Source organism: Punica granatum, chromosome 2 (assembly GCF_007655135.1).
Source record: "Punica granatum isolate Tunisia-2019 chromosome 2, ASM765513v2, whole genome shotgun sequence".
NCBI lineage: Eukaryota > Viridiplantae > Streptophyta > Magnoliopsida > Myrtales > Lythraceae > Punica > Punica granatum.
Genome location: NC_045128.1, coordinates 6,931,544 through 6,941,910, shown reverse-complemented (window position 1 = coordinate 6,941,910; position 10,367 = coordinate 6,931,544). Strand labels below are relative to the sequence as shown.

Sequence of the window (10,367 nt, the reverse complement as noted above, 5' to 3'; positions counted from 1 at the left end):
ATGACCGCCTCCACTGCTTCCACCACCATACCCGCCGTTGCTGAGGTTGTAGTCGTTGCCACTGCCTTCGCGGCGACCTCTGTATCCGTCGTCACCGCTGCCAGGGGATTAGGTCTCGTTGATGGTGATGCTCCTGCTGTCGAGATTTTGGCCGTTCATCTCCTCGATCGCATCTCTCATGGACTTCTCATTGATGAGGGAGACGAATTTGAAGCCACGGGACCTCCCGGTCTCACGACCGTTAATGACCTGTGGATACGGATCGGAGGAAGGAGTTTAGATCTGACGAATGAAGATGAAAAAAAAAGGAAATGAAACTGTGGGTATCAATTCGATTAGATCTCCATTACTAATGAAAAGATGAAGATGAGACATACTGTCTCTTCGAATTGAGGATCTTGCTATGCGCACTAAAGGCCCGCTCAGGGGACTGGTTGTCGGTGGCCCAAGTAAGGCAGTTGACAGAGCACAAGTACTCAACATGAGTGAGGCCATGGCAAGCAACAACGACCAATAAGGAAAGAGATGCTCGGAAGGGGAAGAAAAGAGCTGATGATTTATGTGGGAGGGAGAAAGAGGGCGACTTTTATAGAGGGTACAAAGGAAGAGATACTTAACTAGAAGCTACAGAAATAGTCAAAATACTGACTTGGCAGGCTGTCATATATCGAACGGAGGACTCTCATCGCACAAATATGAGGAGTCAGCTTTATATTATAAATAGATTGTGCGCTTACACTAAATAAACCCTTTTTTTTTCTCCGAGGCCACGATCTCAAAACTATCAAAATGCGCTTTCACTTATTAGTATAGTTTTGCTCAAATTATTTAGGGTGGATTACTTATTATAGTGTTTCTCCATAATATAATGTCTGTGGCTTTGGTTTTTCATGGTTCGACTTGTCGAGACCGATTCCCTCATACCCGGAGGGATTTTCTTCAAACTTCAAACTTCGAATTCATTGTTGGTTGCATGCTGCCGCCATGTGAGTTGATGGCGGTACATCCAAACTTGGGAAGATACATTAGGAAATAGCAATATCTATTCACAAATTATTAAACCTTATTTGGTAAATGAGTAATTTTTTAACTCTACTTCACTTTAAATCTACTTATCTTCAATTTAACAATACAATGATCAATTTTTCACTTTTTCTTCAATTTTTTTTATCTTAACTACCATTCAATTCAATTTTTAATACTAAATTATTTTAACTATTCGTTATTTTTTTCACAATTCAAAATTACAATTATTATTTTTTTCAACTATTTATGACTTTTTTTATTTATTTTTACTTTTTTTCTATAATTTAACTGCACAATTATTACAACTTCAAGTAAATATAATTATTTATAGTTGGAATTCCCAAACAAAGCCTTATATTTTCTAAATTCAAGGACCCGTTCATATTCTCTTATGGACTGGGTCTTTGGCCCATTGGGCCGGAAAAATTCAAATCCTACCGTCGTCTCCTCCTCCGACGGCCGGTTTCCCCGTAGGGTTTCATCTCGGCTGGAAAACTTCCGACTTCCGAGCTGCTGTATGCATTCGAGCCCCCAGGCAGCTCTCTCTGACTTTCGTTCTCGTTCTTCGTCTTCAGTGGCTCTTCAGCTCTCCGCCGAGCTTCAGCCGTCGACAACTTGAGAAAATGGAGGCAGGGAAGAGGAAACAGCCGGACACCTCAACTCCGACCCAACAATCACCGCCGCCGGACGAGGAAGAATCGGCCTCCAAGAGGCGGGGCCTCAGCCGCACCTGCGTCCACGAGGTGGCAGTCCCAAATGGCTACACCTCTGCCATGGACGACTCCGTCTACGGGTCGCTTTCCAACCCTAAATACACCGGTGAGATGGCCAAGACCTACCCCTTCAAGCTCGACCCCTTCCAGGAAGTGTCCGTGGCTTGCTTGGAGAGGAACGAGTCGGTCCTGGTGTCAGCTCACACCTCCGCCGGAAAAACGGCCGTCGCAGAGTATGCCATTGCCATGGCCTTTAGGGACAAGCAGAGGGTTATATACACTTCCCCTTTGAAGGCTCTGAGCAACCAGAAGTACAGAGAGCTCAGTCAGGAGTTTAATGATGTCGGGTTGATGACAGGGGATGTCACTCTCTCACCCAATGCTAGCTGTTTGGTGATGACCACTGAGATTCTCAGGGGAATGCTTTACCGGGGCTCCGAGGTGCTAAAGGAGGTCGCTTGGGTGATCTTCGATGAGATACACTACATGAAGGATAGGGAAAGAGGGGTGGTTTGGGAGGAGAGTATCATATTCCTTCCGCCAGCGATCAAGATGGTCTTCCTCTCGGCAACAATGTCGAATGCTACTGAGTTCGCGGAGTGGATATGCAATATACATAAGCAGCCTTGCCATGTGGTGTACACGGATTTTCGTCCAACCCCCCTGCAGCACTATGTCTTCCCAATGGGCGGGGCTGGGCTATATCTTGTGGTCGACGAGCAGGAGCAGTTCAGGGAGGATAACTTTCTCAAGCTTCAAGATACTTTCTCGAAGCAGAAAGTGATCCCAGGGTCCAACAAAGTGTCCAATGGCAAAGGCAGCGGTAGAATTGCCAGGGCCGGGAATGCTTCGGGGGGTTCTGATATCTACAAAATTGTGAAGGTCAGTTGTTGATTTCTTTTGGTGTAGCGGCTGTATTAGCTATTTATATCGACCTGCTCTATTTTGGGCTCACTATATGAGAAGATACATTTCCCTGTCATTTGTGGAACATTCGGTTTTATCATTTGATGTTTTGTTTTCTGCACATTGGTTATTGACATGGGATGTCCATAATTTCAGATGATCATGGAGCGTAGATTTCAACCGGTTATAGTATTCAGCTTTAGTAGAAGGGAATGTGAACAACATGCAATGTCTATGTCCAAGCTTGATTTTAATAGCAAGGAGGAAAAGGATGTTGTGGAGCAGGTTTTTCGCAATGCAGTGCTTTGCTTGAATGAGGAGGATAGAAACTTGCCTGCTATTGAGTTGATGCTGCCATTACTTCAAAGGGGCATTGCGGTCCATCATTCTGGCCTCCTTCCTGTTCTTAAGGAATTGGTGGAACTTCTCTTTCAGGAAGGCTTGGTGAAAGCCCTTTTTGCCACGGAAACTGTGAGTTATTGCCATGAAAACTGTGAGTTTTGCCTTTTTAAGCGTTAAATCCTCCCTGCACTTTTCCCCATCTTACGTGGTTAGAAATTTGATGGGATGTTCTTGGTTTGTTGAACAGTTTGCCATGGGCTTAAATATGCCTGCCAAGACCGTTGTCTTTACATCGGTTAAAAAGTGGGATGGTGATAGTCATCGGTACATAGGATCTGGTGAGTATATTCAGGTGAGTAACAGAAAATGTTACCTATAAAGTAGAAATAGTAGACCTTGATCTTCTAATGGTTCCAGTTTGCTCTCCTCAGTAATTTTTGATAGTTGGTGACTATGGTGAGGTTGATGCAGATGAGCGGAAGGGCTGGGCGTCGTGGAAAAGATGACCGTGGTATCTGCATTATAATGATAGATGAGCAGGTACCTAATAATGTTCTTTTGCTGTCTCTCTTCTTGTCCTCTTGTTTATATGCATTGCATATCTACATATGGATAATAAATTCCTTAAGGAGTTAGTCAATTGGCATGGTATAAATGTTAAATCTCTGTTGAGGCAAACCCTCCTTTCCTGGTCCTAGTGCCTGTGAGACAGGGAGGCCGCATCCTCATGCATTTCATGAGCCTTCAGGAAGTAAAACATCCAAATTCGTTGGGTATGTTGATTATGTTCATAGTAGTAAATGTAATTAAATGCTTATTCTTTTATTATTTTCTCTTGGGCAACTTAACCAGCTGTGACTCATAGGTGTGTGAGTGTTTGTTTGTATGTTTAGGATTAGAATGAAACGGATTTGTTGTCTATTTGGCTACTGGATATTGCAGAAGCTTTGTTCAAAAGTTTGAAGAATTTGGTTTTTTTATTTACTTACGACTGATTACCCTCTTCAGATGGAGATGAATACGCTCAAGGACATGGTTTTGGGAAAACCAGCTCCTTTGGTTAGTACATTCAGGTTGAGCTACTACTCCATTTTGAATTTGATGAGCCGTGCTGAAGGACAATTCACTGCAGAACATGTGATAAAGAACTCATTCCATCAGTTTCAGTATGAGAAGGTTTCTTATTTTCCCATCTAGTTCATTTCTCTAGCAACTGTGTCCGTCTTTTAAGGGTGATGCGACCCATGCGCTGTTCTTCAGGCCTTGCCTGACATTGGCAAAAAGGTATCGAAGCTGGAAGAGGAAGCTGCTAAGCTTGAAGCTTCAGGGGAGGTAAATTGATGTCCGCATACTGGTTTTTCTTGTGATGGAGCAAATTGCATTACTCAGTTGTTAGTTCATATCTAGGTTGAAGTGGCGGAATATCACAAGCTGAAGTTAGAAATAGCTCGACTTGAGAAGAAGATGATGGCAGAAATAACCAGGCCCGAAAGAGTCCTATATTATCTTCTTCCTGGCCGACTGGTATGTGCCTTGAGATACTTGTTTAATAGCAATTGCATTCAAAGATTTCATTTTCTATTATAAGGTTTTTCATTTTTTTTTATTTGACCATTTAGCCTTTTCTTTTACAAGATGATGAGTTCTATAACACAATTATGGATGCAGATTGTTTAATGTGGGTTAAATGCTTTACAAATAATTTTTGTAATTGGTATTTTATTTGAGGCTATGAGCTCAATAGAGTTTGTCTTCATGAAACTTATTCTAAGTGATTGGATGCTTCTTTTGAGTGATTATGTGTATATCTGAGTTCCATCTTAATAGATTTTATTTCTCTGGCTAAGTTCCATCTCATCATTTTTTTCTATTTTGTAATTTTTCCACTCAGTGTCTTATGCGTGGTGTTTTTTCATGACTCAGGTAAGGATAAGGGAAGGTGGAACAGATTGGGGCTGGGGAGTTGTTGTTAATGTCATAAAAAAGCCATCTACTGGTTTAGGCACAGTGCCTTCGCGAGGTGGTAATTACATAGTGGATACTTTGCTCCATTGCTCACCTGCTCTGAGTGAGAATAGTTCACGACCAAAACCATGCCCACCTTGTCCTGGAGAAACCGGTGAAATGCATGTGGTGAGTTGAGCTTATTTGGAGCTGCAAACTGAATAGTTGAAAAAAATTGGCGTGCTTCATGCAGCTTATGGAATTAGGTATATAAATTTTAGTAAGTAAGTTGGTTATAGTGACATCAAGTTCTCTGTTCTTCAGGTCCCTGTGCAGTTGCCTCTGATTTCTGCTCTTAGCAAAGTAAGGCTTAATGTTCCTTCAGATCTCCGACCATTGGAAGCAAGGCAGAGCATACTGCTTGCAGTACAGGAGCTGGGAAGTCGTTTCCCTCAGGGCCTCCCAAAGCTCAATCCTGTAAAGGTAATCACTGTTCTAAATTTAATGTAGTGTTGCCAGTGTTATCCTTCAAAAAACAAAGCTTAAGAAGTGTCATGGCCTCATTTGCTTCTCCTTTTGGGAGGATGTCATTCTCCGCATGCTCCAGCTATGGATAACTGTTCCTTGGATGTTGGCATTCTCCTTTGGTACAGTTTAACTGGAATGTTTGGGTTGAGGCATAAATGGCCAAGCCTTGCATAAAGACTACTTTTCTTATCATTGGGTTTACCCAGTTTTTAGTATGAGTTATGGGGATTTGCCTTATTTTCTTCCTTTGGTGCATGTTTTTCGTTCTTTGGGTTGCTGGATGGGGTTTTTCTGAAATTAATTTTTTGTAATCTCCCATCTCTAAGTACTTCTCACAGATGATGGTTACTGTACTTTTCTCTGATTAGCATCTGGTCATGTCTTCAAAATGTTTAAAACATTAACTTAGTTTAGAAATTCTCACACCTCTTACTTTTATTATTATTATTATTTTTTTCGAAATATTGAACAATGCCTCTGAAAATTTGACTTCAAAATTCTGGTACTTATCAGGACATGGGTATTGAGGATCCTGAAATTGTTCAGTTAGTCAATCAGATAGAGGAACTTGAACATAAATTGTTCTCTCATCCACTGCACAAGGTTTGTCAATTTGCCGTTTATTTGTTTTGAGGCGATGATCTTCCACAAGATTGAATGACATGACTTTGCATGGTACTTTGCTGCAGTCTCAAGATGTGAATCAGATGAAATCCTTTCAGAGGAAAGCAGAAGTAAACCATGAAATTCAACAGCTCAAATCGAAGATGCGAGAATCACAGGTATTATATACAAAAAATGCCTATACTCTATGTATTATTCCAGCCAGGAATTCTTCCACCTATCCAAATATAAACTTTTCAAAAAAAGAGAAGATGCTTCTTCTGTGTTACTGGATTGACAGTGAACATGCCATGACACCATAGTAAGCAACTTCATCAAGTGATTTATGGTTTAGAGAAATAATCAGTCATCTTGCGTCTCTGTGCTACCTTTCTGCTGGCTGAGAGATATCGTTATCATATTTTCTCTGATTTTTGCAGCTGCAAAAATTCCGAGATGAACTTAAAAACCGTTCCCGGGTCTTGAAAAAACTTGGCCACATAGACGCGGATGGTGTTGTCCAGTTAAAGGGCCGGGCAGCCTGCTTAATCGACACAGGAGACGAGTTACTTGTCACGGAATTGATGTTTAATGGTGATCATTCATCATTGATCTGTTAATTAAGTTGAGTTATGCTCTGCTTCTGCTAAGTTTGAAATTTTGAACCAGGTACATTCAACGAGCTCGATCATCACCAAATCGCTGCACTTGCAAGTTGTTTCATTCCTGGAGATAAATCCAATGAACAGATTCATTTGAGAATGGAACTCGCTAGACCATTGCAACAGCTTCAAGACAGTGCCAGAAGAATAGCAGAGGTGCTGTTAATAAGTCCCCACCATATCATCTGTTTCAGATTTTCGTCTCACAACCAGGATATCATTGAAATCCTTCTACTGCACTGTTGCAGATACAACATGAATGCAAGTTGGAAGTAAGCGTCGACGAGTATGTGGAATCCACCGTGAGACCATACTTGATGGATGTGATCTACTGCTGGTCAAAGGTCCTCATTTGTCTGTCGTACTTTCCATAGTTCGGTAGCCTTCCATTTTATGAGATTACTTATTACTTACTCTCAATGAAGTGGTATTAAATTTTAGTTTTGATTGGGACAGGGCTCAAGCTTTGCAGAAATCATACAAATGACTGATATTTTTGAGGGCAGTATTATTAGAAGTGCGAGAAGGCTTGACGAGTTCTTGAATCAGGTAAACCTAGGATTAGTGTTTTTGCTTGATGTTTAAGAAAACAACCGGAATTGCTACTGAATGATAAAAATGTTGATGTGGACAAGTTTGGTGGCATTGGAAGACACTTCTCTATATCTTACATGCAAAGGTTCCCTGATTTTGCTTGAACTTCTTTTTCAGTTACGAGCTGCTGCTCAGGCTGTTGGAGAAGCTGACCTTGAGAACAAGTTCGCTGCAGCCAGTGAAAGCCTTCGGCGAGGGATCATGTTCGCCAATTCCCTATACCTCTAGTAATTATGCTACGGGTCAGTTATTGCTAGGGATGCAGAAATATTTACAGATACACCGTCCATAGGAAGTTGACGAATCGTTAGTTTACGTCTTAGTTCACTGGTTTTGGTCTCAAGTTGTATCTCCAATTGTTTAACCATCTTTGTGAACATGGACATGGTTGCTAGTATAACCAGATGGAGGAAGCGGTGAATTTGTACAGGTAGTTTTGGAATCTGCTCGTACTGCGAAAATGTATGGAGACGGTGAAAACAACGAACATCGGAACGAGCCTTGTTTTGTTTGGATATGGAAAGCGCTCCTTCTGCTTATTTCAAGTGCATCGTCTCCCATTCTTCTCATCTCCGTCGTGCGTCTGTTTGAGCTCTAATATCTATCACTATTAGATCTCTTGACCTAATGCATACCAAGACAATTTCATGGGAACTCTTGAGAGTTTCTTGGATGATTACTTGTTGCATTACTAGGTCGAAAAAAACCGTGCGAGTGTTAAACCCGAAACTGATGAAGCAATCATGCTGAAAAGCCAGAATTACAGGTAGAGCTGTTTTCATGTTTTGCTCTATATGTTCAAAGAGTAAGGGAAGGGGGACGAAGAAGCACAAACAAACGTGTGAACGAAGCCATCATGCCTTCATCGGCTCGAACACGACCGTGGAATGCTTAGCTATGTGCAAGCTGAACTGGCCCCCTTTCTCGCTCACATCGATTTTTTTGGTCCCCGGCGGGGTCTTCATCTCAAAATCTGTCACCAGCTTCGCGATGGTGAGTCCCAGGATCGGGAGAGCCAGGATGATCCCCGGGCAGCTCCTCCTCCCCATCCCGAATGGCAGGAACCTGAAGTCCACCTTCCCGCCTGCCACAGCTGCATCGGTGGCCCTCTCCTCTTCCAGGAACCTCTCGGGCCTGAACGCCTCTGGGTTCTTCCACCACTCCGGATTGTTAGCCAGCCACCATGCGTTCACCACCACCTTGGACTCCCTCGGGATCGTATACCCGCCCAACTTCTGCTCCTGGAGGTTCATGTGCGGCACCAACAATGGTATCGGTGTATGCAGTCTGAGGGTCTCTTTCACCGTAGCCTGTAAATAAGGCAGCTCATGGAGGTTCGATTCCGTGATAGGTTCCCCCTTAAGCACGGTCTTGAGTTCCTCACGGATATTGTGCTGAACTCTGGGATGGTTCACCAACTCAGCTATGGCCCACTCCATCGACCACAGGGTCGTCTCTATCGCCGCGACGTTGATGTTCTCGACAATGTAGATCACATTCGCTTCGTTGATCTCTCCTCTTCTCTGAGCGTCGAGGACGTGGTCCATCGCACAGCTTATCTGGTGCTTGTCTCCATTTGCAGCCATTAATTTCCTGATTCAATTGAAATTTTAAGAGTTGCTTGTTAGAATTTTAATGAAAATATTGTATATAAAGTTATATATATATGCATTATATTATTATATTATATGATACCTTCTCTTCTCAACGTAATTATCATTGAAGAAGGCAAGCCTTCTGCTCTGTAAGTCCCTGCACTTGTTCAAGTACCCTCTCAAGAATGGCCTGAGCAGAGGGATGAAATCGCCGTAGTTGTAATCGAAGCTCTGCGCCAAGCGGCTCCTCTCCGAGTTGAACTTGGTGGCCTCGATGAACAACGGATCCTCCGTGGACTCAAACTTGGCGTCGAACATCATCCGGTACATGATATTGTAGAGCATAAGCTGGAGGCGCCTCCGGACGACAATCCCCCTAGTCCAAACGGACTCGTCCTTCTTCAGGTCCGACACAACAAGGTCCATTTCCTCTTCCCACGTGTCGCTGTACGTCTGCACGACCTTGTTGGTGAAGAACGGGAGGGTCATGATCCGTCTCATCTTCCTCCAGTGGTCGCCGTACACCGTGAACACCATGTCCTGCCCGTTGCCCGTGAAGATGTCGAACACGACGTTCCTGGGGCGGGACCCGAACTCCACGCCCTGGGTGTGGAGGACCTGGGTGGTGAGCTCGGGGTCCGACACCACGACCAGGTTCCTGACCCCGAGCTTCAGGAGGAAGACGTGGCCGTACTTCTTGCACATGGAGGCGAGGAGCCGGTGGTTCAGGTCATTCCCGACCTGGAGCCAGTTCCCGAACACCGGGATGGCTATCGGCCCCGGAGGGAGGTATGTAGCACGGCGGGCCAGAGTGGAGTAAATAAAGTACAATACAAGGGGGACTATTAAAGGGAGAACCGCCTTCGAAGCTGAGACAATGCCCGGATTTGATAACATGTAATGTCTGAATAACTGATGCAATGCGAACTTTGTTATCACAAGTGACACGACCGATATTAGAGAAAGGCCGAACACGAACTTTGTGATTCCACCCATGTTCTCTTTAGCAATGGAGCAAAAGAGGAAGATGTTATGGAGATCAGGAGGTGTTTAAGGATGATGTTGTCCGTGTAAGTAATTGTTTGGTGGGGTTGGAGGGGATTTTGAGGGGTGAGGTGTTAGATGGGGTATATATAGGAGAGGAAGGGGGGGTTGGTGTCCAATGGTTTTGCATGGAAATCAATGGGCTCCAATTGGGAAATCAGGGTAGGATTAGGTCAGCTTTTAGCTCACCTTTGTTTCAAGTCAAGATGGGGTTAGTTGGTACTTGGTAGGTGAAACTCTGCCCCCCAACCTTTGTAATAATATATGTGTTTGTTTGTGTGTGTGTGTGTGTATAATCTATTATTATTATATTCTTGGAAATATTAATCAAGTCTTTCAATGCAAGCCGACTTGGTCCATATCTTTGTATATGATCATAATATTAATCTCACGTTAAAAAGATGAATCAA

General features: G+C 43.3%; 2 protein-coding genes across 2 annotated transcripts; one reads left to right on the top strand and one right to left on the bottom strand.

The window, feature by feature from the left end:
• On the top strand, positions 1-7,863 carry LOC116193589 (DExH-box ATP-dependent RNA helicase DExH10). Its single transcript, XM_031522329.1, has 17 exons — positions 1-229; positions 1,399-2,621; positions 2,802-3,116; positions 3,235-3,339; positions 3,459-3,527; positions 3,996-4,163; positions 4,248-4,319; positions 4,395-4,511; positions 4,911-5,120; positions 5,256-5,414; positions 5,973-6,062; positions 6,149-6,241; positions 6,503-6,656; positions 6,732-6,880; positions 6,973-7,068; positions 7,181-7,273; positions 7,436-7,863. Exons 1-17 carry the CDS (start codon positions 1-3, stop codon positions 7,544-7,546), a joined length of 3,453 nt encoding a protein of 1,150 aa, XP_031378189.1. The 3' UTR covers positions 7,547-7,863.
• A 119-nt stretch (positions 7,864-7,982) lies between these two features.
• Positions 7,983-10,030, bottom strand: LOC116195737 (cytochrome P450 CYP73A100-like). The gene is made up of 2 exons (XM_031525063.1): positions 9,014-10,030; positions 7,983-8,911 (listed from the first exon to the last, which is right to left on the bottom strand). Exons 1-2 carry the CDS (start codon positions 9,907-9,909, stop codon positions 8,173-8,175), a joined length of 1,635 nt encoding a protein of 544 aa, XP_031380923.1. The 5' UTR covers positions 9,910-10,030; the 3' UTR covers positions 7,983-8,172.
• Between the last annotated feature and the right edge of the window lie 337 nt (positions 10,031-10,367).

Excerpts from the sequence above, each read along its gene's own strand:
- LOC116193589 (XM_031522329.1), top strand. The coding sequence starts at position 1 with ATGACCGCCTCCACTGCTTCCACCACCATACCCGCCGTTGCTGAGGTT. Across the intron at positions 2,622-2,801 it reads ATATCTACAAAATTGTGAAG|ATGATCATGGAGCGTAGATT; the intron begins GTCAGTTGTTGA and ends CCATAATTTCAG. Across the intron at positions 3,117-3,234 it reads CCCTTTTTGCCACGGAAACT|TTTGCCATGGGCTTAAATAT; the intron begins GTGAGTTATTGC and ends TTTGTTGAACAG.
- LOC116195737 (XM_031525063.1), bottom strand. The coding sequence starts at position 9,909 with ATGGGTGGAATCACAAAGTTCGTGTTCGGCCTTTCTCTAATATCGGTC. Across the intron at positions 8,912-9,013 it reads AATTACGTTGAGAAGAGAAG|GAAATTAATGGCTGCAAATG; the intron begins GTATCATATAAT and ends CAATTGAATCAG.